Source organism: Sorex fumeus, unplaced genomic scaffold (assembly GCF_029834395.1).
Source record: "Sorex fumeus unplaced genomic scaffold, SorFum_2.1 ptg000030l, whole genome shotgun sequence".
Classification (NCBI taxonomy): Eukaryota; Metazoa; Chordata; class Mammalia; order Eulipotyphla; family Soricidae; genus Sorex; species Sorex fumeus.
In genome coordinates this window covers 8,433,968-8,447,982 of record NW_026606087.1, presented here as the reverse complement: position 1 = coordinate 8,447,982, position 14,015 = coordinate 8,433,968, and the positions used below count along the sequence as shown (strand labels likewise).

The 14,015-nt window shown below is 42.0% G+C and overlaps 1 protein-coding gene across 1 annotated transcript in view; it reads left to right on the top strand.

The window, feature by feature from the left end:
* The window catches only part of ZNF143 (zinc finger protein 143), a 71,701-nt gene that overhangs the window by 20,935 nt on the left and 36,751 nt on the right, over nucleotides 1-14,015 (top strand). The window contains exons 5-8 of the mRNA XM_056116043.1: nucleotides 270-350; nucleotides 2,240-2,436; nucleotides 4,498-4,572; nucleotides 13,662-13,781. Coding sequence (XP_055972018.1) covers nucleotides 270-350; nucleotides 2,240-2,436; nucleotides 4,498-4,572; nucleotides 13,662-13,781 — 473 coding nt within the window. The remainder of the gene's footprint in view (nucleotides 1-269; nucleotides 351-2,239; nucleotides 2,437-4,497; nucleotides 4,573-13,661; nucleotides 13,782-14,015) is intronic.

Below are 14,015 nucleotides of genomic sequence, written 5' to 3'. Positions count from 1 at the left end.
TCTTGACTCAGTGCTCAGGTTAACTCCTGGTGGTGAAGGGATCAGACTGGGGTCAACAGATTAGACTCTACTCTGAGTCACACGCAGCAGAGCTGGTGGAAGTGGGGAGTCATATAGTGCCAGGAATCAAACCCAGGGTCTCGTCTACTTGAGCCACGTCTCAAGTCCTCCAAGCGTTGGTTTTTCTAACACTTAATAGTTTATTGACTCTGTTCACACGAAATCTTAGAAAACATGAAATCTAAATGTAAGCTTTGTTTTTTGAGCAGGGGACAGTTTGCGCCTAGAGGACGGTCAGGCAGTGCAGTTAGAAGATGGAACCACAGCATTTATTCACCATACCTCCAAAGGTAAACTGGCTTTGGAAATACGAGGGAAATAAGGGAGAAGTGGAAGAATACGAAAAATAAGCCTTGTTGGAATGCCAATATGTAAAAGAAGAATTGTATTTCTCTGAAGTAAACCCATGTTCCCTGGAAGACTGCAGTTTGTCATATTGTTCATATTCTCTCTCTCTCTCTCTCCCTCCATCCCTCTCTCTGTTTCACCTACCCCCCTTCACCCCTTTCTTCTTTTTCTCTTCTCTCTTTTTTTCCTTTCTGTTTCTGTTTTGGGCCAAACTCAGTGGTATTCAGAGTACTCTGTTGGGCTGGGGATCAAACCCAGGCCTTCTGCATGCAAAGTATGTGTTCCAGGCATTGAGCTATCATCTCTCCAGCTCTTTTGGTTGGTTGGTTGGTTGGTTGGTTGGTTGGTTGGTTGGTTGGTTGGTTTTGGGCCACACCTGGCAATGTTCAGGGGTTACTCCTTGCTGTGCACTCAGGAATTACTCCTGGTGGGCTCAGGGGACCATATGGGATGCTAAGTTTGAACAGCCATATGAAAGGAAAACACCCCACCTACTGTGCTATCTCTACAGCCCTAATTCTTGTCACATAGTAAATGATCAGTACAATTTTTTTTAGGTTTTTTTTTTTAAATTTGTTTTTGGTGATGTCTGGTTGTGCTCATGCGCTACTCTTGCCTCTTTTTTGGGGGGAACCATGTGATGCTCAAGACCAAACCTGTATCAGCCATAGCAAGGAAAGTACCTTGACCCCTATAGTATCTGTCTGGTCCTATGATCAGTAAACTTTAGCTGTTTTTATTTTATTTACTTTATTTTATTTGGGAGGGTGCCAACACTCCCAAATAAAATAAAGCTCGAGCTCCTCTTGGCTCTTGGGGGATGATGCAGAGCTGGAAACTGAGTCCAGGGCCCCTGCTTGCAAAGCAAGTACTTCAGCCCTTTAAGCTATCTCCCTGGCCCAGTGTTATTATTTTTTATTTTTTTAAATATTTTACTATAAACTTGTGTTTTGTGTTTTAGAAAGACTATAATAAAACTCATATTACATTTATAGGTAAATTTTAGTTATAGTTGGTAAAAAGTAAGTTCTGAATTTTGTTTCATAATGAGAGTTAATCACAGGTTTATTATAATTAGATAAATTTTGATTTTCACAATGCTGTCTCTATATATTGACATGGTTATATAGAAGGGGAGCAACTGCCTGGACTTTCTTGGACTTACAATATGACATGTTTAGATCCTGGTTTCTGTCCATATGGTTTTTGACAGGTCGTTTGTTTTGCTTTTTGGCTCACACCCTGCAATGCTCAGGGGTTACTCCTGTATCTGCACTCAGAAATTACTCCTCGTGGTGCTTGGAGTTCATATGGGATGCTAAGGATCAAACTCGGGTTGACCATGTGCAAGGCAAATGCCCTACCCGCTGTACTATCATTCTGTTTTTTGTTTTTGTTTTTTGTTTTTGCTTTTGGGGGTATACCCAGCGATGCTCAGGGGTTACTCCTGGCTCATGCACTCAGGAATTACTCCTGGCTGTGCTCGGGGGACCATATGGGATGCTGGGAATTGAACCTGTGTCGACCATGTTGGCTGCGTGTAAGGCAAACGCCCTACCCGCTGTGCTATTGCTCCAGCCCCTGTACTATCATTCTGGACCCTGTTTTTGATTGTTAATTGTTTAATTTTCTTTTTCCTAAGAAAAGTAACTTTATTTCCCAAAATCTAACTTCCCTTTTATATATTGTGGGTAAATATCCCTCAAGTAGGTCATTGTTTATAGTAACTTCTCAATAAAAAATCATCACCTTCTTTTTAAAATATTTGACAGTTTACCAGAGTCCCTTTAACTTTAATGCCCTTTAATGCCATTTGTGTTCTCTCTCTCAGATAGTTATGACCAGAGCGCATTACAGGCAGTTCAGCTGGAAGATGGCACCACGGCGTACATCCACCATGCAGTGCAAGTTCCACAGTCTGACACCATCTTGGCTATTCAGGCTGATGGCACTGTGGCAGGTTTGCACACTGGAGATGCCACGATTGACCCGGATACCATCAGTGCTCTGGAGCAGTATGCAGCAAAAGTAGGACTTTTTATCACATTGCAATGTCATCCCCAGATACCACTGGTTTTTCATTAAAAGAAAACCTAAAAGGGGCCAGAAAGATAGTACAATGGGGTGCTTACCTTGCGTGCAACTAAGTTTGATCCCCTGGATCCCATATGGTTCCCCACGTACCACCAGGAATAATTCCTCAGTACAGAGCCAGGAGTAACCCTGAGCATCACCGGGTGTGGCCCAAAACTCTCCTCAGAAAAAAAAAAGAGCATACTTTATCAAATTAGAAACTACAGCTACCAGGAGCCAGACAAATAGTACAGCAGGTAAGATGCTGGCCTTGCATGTGGCCTACCTGGGTCTGATCCTCAACACCCTGTATAGTCTCTCAAAAACAAACTACCAATTCAAAGCAGAAAACAGACTGCCTAAAAGATCAGCACTTCTTTTTTTCTACTCTCCTGCCCCTTTGCTTGTCATGATAGTCTTGATGTGATTACCAGGGATTGTGTACAACTGACTGTAGTGCCCACGCATTTTTGTTAGTTTGTGTTTGGGATGGGGGAGTTTGTGACCACACCTACTAATACTCAGGCCTTACTCCTGGTTCTGTGCTCAGGGATCAGTCCTCGTAGTTAGTGCTAAATAGGCAGTTAGAGTCTGTCTGTGGAGCTGGAGATTAAACTGGGTCCAGCCTGTAAGCAAGGCAAGCTCCTTATGGCACTATGTCTGTACCGTTTCTCTGGACCCATACACATCTCTTTAAAAATCCTTGGTGTTCACCAGGAAACACACATCAGATTGGCATGTTCGTACATGTGCCCTCATACGCCTGCCCCTGGTGCTCATTGACATTTGCACTCCTTTACTTGAGGTGCATATACATGTGCTCAGGTAGGTTTACACTCCTAATTCGGGCACACAAGTTAATGCTGTGCTTGCTGGGGTTTTTTTTTTTCAGTACTCACATGCATGCTCATAGAGGTTACACTTCCTCTCTGTGTACTTGAACAACATTTTTAGTTGCAGTACTTGCTGGAGTCTTATCTTTTTTTCTTTCTATTTTTTTGGGGGGGAGGGGGGCAGTTGTTTGTTTTTAAGCCACCTACCTTGATTTACAAAGTTATTGTGATTAAGTTTTAGGCGTACAGTGTTTCCCAATATTAATCCCTTCGCCAATGTCCACTTTCCTACACCGATGTCCTCAGTTTTCCTCCCACCCCCTGGCCTGCCTCTGTCATGAGCAACTGCCTTCTTTTTAAGGCACTCTGGTTCACAGTACTGTTACTGATAGGAGTTTAGGAATCAAAGTTCACCACCTTCCAGCATTGCCTTTTCCTTTCTAGAGTCATCCTTTTTTTTTTTCTTTTTTTCCTTTCTTGGGTCACACCTAGCGATGCTGAGGGGTTACTCCTGGCTTTGGCTCTGCACTCAGGAATTACTCCTGGTGGTGCTCAGGGAACCATATGGGATACCAGGAATCGAACCTGGGTCAGCCACGTAAAAGGCAAACTACCTACCCGCTGTACTATCACTCTGGCCCCAAGTCATCCCTTTTCTTAGTGCCTCCACACATCCAGCTGCTATTTGGCAGGAAATTACTTGCAGTGCCAGGGATTACAGATGCCAGGTTACAGATTATAGTGCCAGAGCTCTCAGGTTTGTGCCAGGTGCATTTGGGAAACCAGGGAATCAAATCTGAGTGGGATGCACTCAAAGTATATGCCATTAACCCTGTACTATCTTCCCAGCCACTAACTTTTCTTTTCTCCCCCCTGTTTTCTTATTTTTGTTTTGTTTTGGGGCCATACCTGCAGTGCTCAGGGTTTACTCCTGACTCTGTACTCAGGGATGACTCCTGACAGAATTCAGGGAACCATATGGGATACTGGCAATAGGACATGGGTTAGCCATGTGCAAGACAAGTGCCCTACTTGCTGTACTGTCTTTCCTGCTCTCTCCTAATTTTTACTATGGAAATTTTCAAGCACGCACAAAAATAAATGATAATCCTATGCATTTATTATCCAGCCTAAATATCTATCAAAATATAAAATATTTTAAAGCTTTGTTTTATTCTTATAGGTATCCATTGATGGCAGTGAAAGTGTGACAGGTACTGGAATAATTGGAGAAAATGAGCAAGAGAAAAAAATGCAAGTATGTAAAGCTACCTACCATGTTTATTTTGTTTTATTTTTTAAATGAGACTCTTGTTCTTCATACTTGGGAGCCCTGCTGTAGAAGAAAGAATAGGGAACTTAACTAGGTGAATCTTACCAGTTGAGTAAAACAAGAGTATATATCAGACAGGAGTTTCCTAAACTACCTAGGTCTTAGAATCATATAGATATAAAGTGGCACTAAAGAAATATAAGTAGCACAGAATCCAATTGAAGCTGGTATTCTGGAATCCAAGGGTGTTGGAAACCAGGTAATAGAACTTGCCCTACCTGAGGGAGTGTTTGGATTCTTTCCCTGGGGCCCTGCTGTTATAGTGACTATTCAGATTTTTATTTTTCTGCTTCAACTGATTTCCTCCATGTTTCTTTTTCAACTTCTGGAGAGAAAGTCTATCCTAAATAATTTTTTTTTTCATGGACACAGAAAACTTTGGGTACTTTCTTTTGGACAGAGTCCTGAACTGCCAATGGTTTGTGCGTTGTCTGCCCATAACTCACTTACTGGATTCTTTCATTAGTTTACCCTTACCTAAGTAACAGCGTAGAGTAGTAGTGCCTCTAAAAGTTTTGATTTATTTTTATTTTTTTTTTTTATTAGTGAAACACCATGAGGTACAGTTGTAGATTTACAATTTTTTGTGCTTGGGTTTCGATTATACAATGATCAGATACCCATCCCTCCACCAGTGCCCATTTTCCACAACCATGGATAATATCCCCCCACCCCCATCCCCCCATCCCTCCGTGCCTCTGTGGCAGGGCAATCCCCTGTGTTCTCTCTCTCCTTTTGGGTGTTGTGGTCTGCAAAAGAGGCATTGAGTGACAAACATGTTCAGTCCATAGTCTACTTTCGACATGCATCTCCCCTCCTGGGAGGATCCTCCAATGATTTTTTTTTTTTAGGCATATTTAATTCTTAGGGAGTTAGGGAAATGCCTTTTAACATAAGCATTAGCAGTATCTTTTTTTTTTTTTTTTTTTTTTTTGCTTTTTGGGTCACGCCTGGCAATGCTCAGGGATTACTCCTGCCTCTGCACTCAGGAATTACTTCTGGCGGTGCTCAGGGGACCATATGGGATGCTGGGATTCGAACCTGGGTTGGCTGCGTGCAAGGCAAATGCTCTACCCGCTGTGCTATCGCTCCAGCCCCAGCCGTATCATTTAATGACAGTGAGTGATGCTGTTAGAAATTATCAAGTGGATTTTGCATTTATAATAATAGTGAGTGATAAAATTATTAGAATCACTGGTAGAAATATGATGTTTCTACATATTACTGGGCTGGAGCAATAGCAGCGGGTAGGGCGTTTGCCTTGCATGCAGCGTACCTGGCCGACCCAGGTTCGATTCCTCTGTCCCTCTCAGAGAGCCCAGCAAGCTACCGAGAGTATCTCACCCGCACAGCAAAGCCTGTCAAGCTACCCGTGACATATTCGATATGCCAAATACAGTAACAACAAGTCTCACAATGGAGACATTTTGGGGCCTGCTCGAGCAAATTGATGAACAACGGAAGGACAGTGACAATGACAGTGACCAATTTACATGGTGCCATAGAGCAGCAGTAGTATAAATACAATTTAATGAAGTGCTAAATCCTTCCAGGTTTGAAATTATATGGTTTTTTTTTGGCTTTTTGGGTCACACCCGGCGTTGCACAGGGGTTTCTCCTGGTGGTGCTCAAGGGACCATATGGGATGCTGGGAATTGAACCCTGTTCGGCTGTGTGCAAAGCAAACGCCCTGCCCACTGTGCTTTTGTTCCAACCCATGAAATTATATATATATATATATATATATATATATATATATATTTTGTTTTGCTTTTTGGGTCACATATAGCGATGCACAGGCTTACTCCTGGCTCTGCACTCAGGAATTACTCCGACAGTGCTCAGGGGACCATATGGGATGCTGGGAATTGAACCCTGGTTGGCTGTGTGCAAGGCAAATGCCCTACTCATTGTGCTATCGCTCCAGCCCCTAAATTATATGATTCTTGGGGGGGGAAAAAAGAAGGCAGAGGATTGGGGGCTGGAGAGAAATAGGATAGTGGATAAGGAGTTTCCCTTGTACTTGGCCAACCTTGGTGCAATCTTCAACACCCCATATTGCCCCCTGAGCCGATCAGGAGTTCTTTGAATGCAAAACCAGTAGTAAGTCAGTCCTGAGCACAACCAGGTGTGCCCCCCCCAGAAAAAAAATAAAAACAATAACAACAGGGGGCCAGAGAGACATTGTAAGAGGTAGGGCTTTTGCCTTGCACTTGACCAACTCAGGTTCAATCCCTGGCACCACAAATGGTCACTGGAGTCTTACAATAAATGGTCTCTGAGTTAGAAGTAAAGTCCTGAGCACCTTAGGGTGTGGCTCAAAAAACAATGAAGAAAAAAAACAGTGGGAAGGGGGCATATTGGGCAATGTCAGGCCAAACTCAGGAGGCACTCTTGACTCTGTGCTCTGGGATTATACCTGGCAGACCTCAGAGACCATATGCTAGACCAGTGCTAGGGATTGAACCAGGGTCAGCTGCTGGCAAGGCTAGTACCTAGACCTCTGCACTATTTCTCCAGTGCAGATCTTTGAATTCTTATTATAAATGCCTTTTCTTTTTACTGGGGAGGCGGGCCGAACTCTGCATTCTTCAGAAATACTTGCAGCTCTGTGTTCATGCATCAGTTTGGTACCAGGTATCAGACTGGAGCCAACTGCATGCAAAACAAGCCCTTAACCTTTGTACTGTTTCTCTGATTGTGAAAGTGCATTTTTAAGTCTCTGTATTTATAAAATTAAATCTTAAATTTTTCATTTTTAGGGGCTAGAGTGATAGGACAGTGGTAGGGTGCTTGCTTTGCATGAAGCCAATCCAGGTATGATCCCTGGCTTTCCATATAGTCCCATGAGCATCATGAGGAGTGATCCCTGACTGCAGAGCCCGGAGTGACTCCTGAGCACTGCTAGGTATGCCCCCCCCCAAATTAAAAAAATATATATCTTTTATATATTATACTCTATCAAATCCACCGAAATTCATAAAATCAAGCTACTGAAATGCGTATATGATGTAAATGTTTTCAGAGATGTTAGTACCTTGAAGTAACCCAAAAAAGTTTCTCTCACTAGTAAATAAAAAGGTTTTAAAGAATAGACGATTGTGTTGTGTGCTCACTCAGGTACGTGTCTGTGGTGTACCAGGGCATCACACATTTAAGACAGACACTACTGTTGAGCCACATGCCTAGCCCCCAAATAGAATATTTTATTTTGTTTTTGGGTCTCATTTGGAAGTGCTCAGGACTTCCTACTGGCTCTGCTCTCAGGGATCATTCCTTGAGGACTTGGGGGACCATATGGGATGCAGGAGGATTACTCAGGTCAGCCCTGTGATAATGCTAAGGTCATTAGCATTATCACATGCTAATGACTTCAGCTGATTAAGAAATAAGAAATTCTGGGCCAGAGAGGTAGCTGAAAGGCTACAGTATGTGCCTTGCCTGTTGAATTCCCCAAGTTTAATACCCTGGTACTTCATGCCCACCCAAGCACTGTTGGCGTGTCTCTGGTGACCCTAGCACCACATCACCAGGAACTGAATTGTCAGGCTTGCACAACTGGGCAGAGTATCATTTGCAATGGCCCCAGAGCCCTCTGAGCGCTGCTTGGGAGTCCCCTCCCCACAGAAAAAGAAAGAAAAAAGTGGGCTGGCGCATTAGTTCAATCAGTAGTGTGCTTACCTTGATGTGACTGACTGGGATTAGATCCCTGGCACCTCATATGGTCCCCTGGGCCCCGCCAGGAGTGATCCCTGAGTGCCGAGCCAGGAGTAAGTCCTGAGCACTGCCAGATGTGGCCCAAAAACAAACAAAAAAGAAACAAATTCAACTGGAGTGATAGTATAGCTGTAGGGTGTTTGCCTTGCATGCAGCCGACCCAAGTTCAATCTCGGCATCCCATGTGGTTCCCCAAGCACTGCCAGGAGTAATTCCTGAGTGCACAGCCAGGAGTAACCCCTGAATATTGCTGGGTGTTACCCAAAAAGAAAAAGAAAAGAGGAAGGGAGGGGGGAGGGGAGAGGAAGGGAGAAGGAAGGAGTCTGATATCTCCACTCCGTCTTTCTGCCCTGTAGGCACACACTAGGAAATTCAGTAGATTCAGAAACTGGAGCACCTGACCCCTTTGTCACCACCCTGAGTTCTTGAAGCAAATGACTTAGACATTTGAATGCAAGTAGACAGAAGTCTGTCTCTTAAAAAATTCCAATGTGCGCGCATCACAGGTTATGAATTTACTCTTAGTTTGGAGGGCATAATTAAGTTAATGGAAACTCCCCTCCTCCACTTCCAGTGTATATTTCATTCCAGAATTAAAGTTTCTGATCAATTTTCCTTGGAGTGATAGACACAACAGAAGTTTCATCTGTAGTGATAGTGTGCTGCCACCACCTGGGAAGGTGTGAGCTGTAGTTTTGTTGGTTTTAGTTTAGATTTGGGGCCATACCCAGGGGTTACACTCAGGAATTACTCCTGGCAGTGCTTGTGGGACCATATGGGATGCCGGGGATCAAACCTGGTTCAGGCATGTGTAAGGCAACACCCTACCTGTTATACTATGACTCTGGGCCCCTGAAGATGTGAGCTATTTTGTGAAATCCATCAAACTCAAATATGAGGAGGTCATAGGCACTGTCACTCTTGTCCTTAGTGCCCTCCTTTTCAATTAGTATCTGCCCTTAGAGCCTAATTCTGTTCTGCCAGAATAAGACAGTTTACTGGGCCAGAGAGATACAGAGTTCATTGAGTAGGGGGTTTGCCTTAAGTGCGACCGATCTGTATTCAGTCCCCGTTAGCACATACAGTCCCCTGAGCACTACCCGGTGTACTCTAGAATTTCAAATAAATAGAAATGAAACTATATATGGACATGCGTGCATTTGAAAAGCTCTGAATAGGGATCCAGGAGCTAACTAAAAGGTGAATGCTTTGCATTCTAGAGCTGTGAGTTCAGCTCCTGGCACTGCAAGGTCCCCTAGCTAGAAGTATTCTCCAAGTTCCACCAGGTGTGGCCCAAAGACTGAAAAACAAAAATATTAATTGGGGCTCCCATATGTAAAACATGAGCTCCAACCCACTGAGCCAACTCTCTGGTCTCAAAATTTATTTTTTTAAATGATAGAGTAGTTTTTAATAAAAAACAAAATTATGAAATTATCACCAAAGACTTTAGAGCTTTTTTTAAAAAAAAAATTAAGGTGTTAACTTATGTTTCGGTTTACAAAGTCACTGTGGCTTCACAGCCATCAAAGTACCCTAAGACCCTCTATATATTTTTATTCTTGTTCACATTTCATTCTCCCCTCTCCTTATTCTCCTTATTCTGCTCAGTAATCTCAGGTTTTTAGTCAGAGGTCAAGAGTTAGTCATCATTTGATATTGTCTATTATTTTGTTTCTCTATACAGTACAGATGAGTAAGATCTTTTTTTTTGTTTTTTTGTCAGCTGATTATCTGACTTACTTTGCTTAATAATTCCCTCTAGTTTCATACAAGTTGCAGAAAACAGCAAGATTTCCTCTTTTTTTAATTTTTTATAGCTGCAAAGTTTTCCGTTGTGTACACATGTGACAAGTTCTTTATCCACTCATCTCTCGTGGAACATTTGGGTTATTTTCATGTCTTTGCTATTACACTTAGATCTGCAGTGAACAGCCTCTATACTGTTTTCCACAGAAGTGAAACTAGATGACATTCCTACCAACAGTGGATAAGATTGCCTTTGACAATACATATCCATCAACACCAGTTAATTTTATTATTAATATATTTTTTATTTAAACACTGTGATTTACAAAGTTATTCATAGTTGAGTTTCAATATGCAATTTTTTTTTCTGCTTTTTGCGATCACACCCAGCGATGCACAGGGGTCACTCCTGGCTCATGCACTCAGGAATTACTCCTGGCGGTGCTCAGGGGACTATATGGGATGCTAGGAATTGAACCTGGGTCATCCGCATGCAAGGCAAATGCCCTGCCCGCTGTGCTATCGCTCCAGCCCTTCAATATACAATTTTTAAACACCTATCCTGTCACCAATACCAACTTTTCTTCACCAATGACCCCCTTTTCCTTCCCACGAGTGATATAGAAACAAAAAATTGAAACATTTACCCAAGATTCAGAGGAATAAGTCTGTTGGTATAATTAAAAGGAAACTGAATGTGGACATAAAATTCAATTTCAAAAAGTACAGTTCTGGGGCTGGAGAGATAGCACAGCGAGTAGGGTGTTTGCTTTGCATGCAGCCGATCGGATTCGATTCCCAGCATCCCATATGGTCCCCTAAGCACCGCCAGGAGTAACCCCTGTGCATCTCCTGGTGTGACCCAAAAAAGCAAAAAAAAAAAAAAAAAAGGACAGTTCTGTGCTCATTAACAAAATGTTGAAGTTAAAATTCTACAGAAATTGGGTCAGAACGATAGTACAGCAGGTAGGGAGTTTGCCTTGCATGAGGTCAACCCAGGTTCGATCCCCGGCATCCCATATGACACCCCAAGCACCGCCAGGAGTAATTTTTGAGTGCAAAGCCAGGAGTAACCCCCTGAGCATAGCTGAATGTGACCCAAGTAGCAAAAAATCAAAAAACAAAAAACAAAAAAAAAAACAAAGAAATTGTCCTAAGAGCATACTTTCGTACTTTCCATTTAAGTAATGAATAGCGGAAGAAAATAATGTAACTTTTATAGAAGAAAAGTTACTAAGGAAATTCATTTGCACATATTTCCATAATTCATTCGCACATATTTCTATTTATGACCTTGGCAGAGCTTGGCAAGCTCCCTGTGGTGTATTCGATATTCGATATGTCAAAAACAGTAACAAGTCTCACAATGGAGATATTACTGGTGCCCGCTCAAGCAAATCGATGAACAATGGGAGGACAGTGCTACAGTGCCATTTATGAAAGCAAGAGAATTATGTCATCAGAGATTTATTGGTCAAAATACAGTTTTTATGAACAAACTAATCCAAGGTGTTTCCCAGATAATAAAGTAAATGAAAAAAAATACCCAAAGAGAAAATCATGTTATATGGGTAATTGCAGGGGAAAATAAAATCAGATGAGTACAAAATGTTGTCAAACTTCTTAACATAAAGTTAGAAATAGTTTTGTTATTAAATGAGCTGTGTATTTTGAAAAGAATTTTAATTTTTTTCTTTTAAGATTTTATTCTTTTACTAGAATCAAGGGCTGGAGTGATAGCACAGTGGTAGGGCGTTTGCCTTGCACGCAGCCAACATGGCCGACCCGAGTTCGATTCCTCCGCTCCTCTCGGAGAGCCCGGCAAGCTACCGAGAGTATCTCGCCCGCACGGCAGAGCCTGGCAAGCCACCCGTGATGTATTCGATATGCCAAACACAGTAACAGCAAAGTCTCCAATGGAGACATTACTGGGCCCACTTGAGCAAGTCGATGAACAACAGGACAGTGATGATGATGATACTAGAATCAAAGTGAGATGCACCATTACAAAGTTGTTCATGATTGGATTTCAGCATATAATGTTCCAACGCATTCAACAGTGTACATTTCCTACCACCTTGTCCTCAGTTTCCCTCCCATCACCTTCCTCATGGCAGGCACTCTCACTCTCTCTCTCTCTCTCTCTCTCTCTCTCACTCTCATTTAGAGCTTTTTGGCATCCTCCCCCTTATAAGTTTTGTAAAGTTTTGTAGTATAAATCTTTTTTACCTAGTGCTATGTGGCACAGTTACTATCTTAAAAAAAATTTTTTTTCCCAATGTGAAAATTGAACCCAGGGACTCACCCGAGTAAGCGCTGAATTGTATCTATCCCTCACTGCACTCTGAATTATGAGGACATGGAAGATACAATTCTTCATATCAAAGAACTGTATGCTAGTAAGGAAAAGAAAAAAGACAAATAATCTTTAAAATCAAAGTCATTGTCTGAAGTGCCATGTTGGTAATAAAACCTAAACATTACAGGGACCTTGAGCAGTTAAAAAATCAGCAGTTTAGGTTAGCTTTTCAAGCCCTTGTTCTCCCTTAAACATGTAAAGTGCTTGCTTATCTCCGTGTCTCTGTACTTGTCTATTTCCTTTTTGGAGAAGCCTGTGTTCTCTCTTGAACACGTACTTCTCTCTTTCTGTTTCCTTACATCTTTCTAAATAAGTTTCAGTGAACACTGTCTTGCTCATTCCCCCTTCCCCCCCACAAAAACTCAGCAGTTTGAAATGATAAGAACAGGCATCATGGAGATAGGGAAGTGGGACTTTCAGCAGAGATGATGTGGCATTATCTTATTTTGATTATAGACACTTTTCAGTCAATAAGCATTCCCCTCGTCACATTGACACTTATGTACACACACTTTACCGAAGTATTTTATCAAGATAGGTTTACCTTTATTCAGGTTTGATTCTCAAGTTATTTGATACCCCTGAGCACAGAGTTAGGAGATACCCTGAGTGCTACTGGGTGTGGCCCAAAATAAGAGAGACAAAATCTTTTGAAGGATCATGTTTGAGCTGTGTATGATGATAGCACACAGATAGGATTTTGGAACACTATTACTGCCTGGTGTACATACAGATCCTTAATTTTGTTCTGTTTTGTTTGGGAGCCACATCTGGCATTGCTCAGGGATTACGCCTGGCTCTGTGCATAGAGGTCACTTCTGGCAAGGCTCGGGAGATCATATGGGGTGCCAGGTATTGAACCCAGGTCAGCCGCATAGCAAGGAAGGCACCCTACCTGCTCTATTGCTCTTACCCCAGATTAGTTTTTATGATTATCCTTTAAAAGCCTTTCAGATTAATGCTGTTGTTTGAATTCTTAGGGTATTGAGTCCCAGTAAAGTGATCTAAGAATATAAGTACACACTGAGATTATATGGATTAGTGTCATGCAGATGACAACCTGATTTTTTGTTGTTGCTTTTGACATGATTTTGAAATTTGAAATGTTTTTGATATTTTTCAGGGGGATACCTATCCTAAAATATATTTGTATACAGTTTTGTCAAATCATTCTTTTTGTTTTATTTAGATTGTCCTGCAAGGACATGCAACAAGAGTCACTGCTAAATCTCAGCAGAGTGGAGAGAAGGCATTTCGATGTAAATATGATGGATGTGGAAAATTATATACAACAGCTCACCATCTAAAGGCATGTATTTTTTCAATGCTGTTATCGAGTTGTGAGGATACCTAGAACATCAAATGTCCATGAGTTAGATATACGTGTGGCACTCAAACACTATTGTTTTCCCCACTTATCAAGATCCATACACATACTTACTTATACACAGAAATGTCAGAACTCTTGCAGACTTTGGAACCTGCGAACTCTTTCAGAGACCCAAACTCTGTTTGTTCTGGGTCCCTAAAGTACAATTTACTG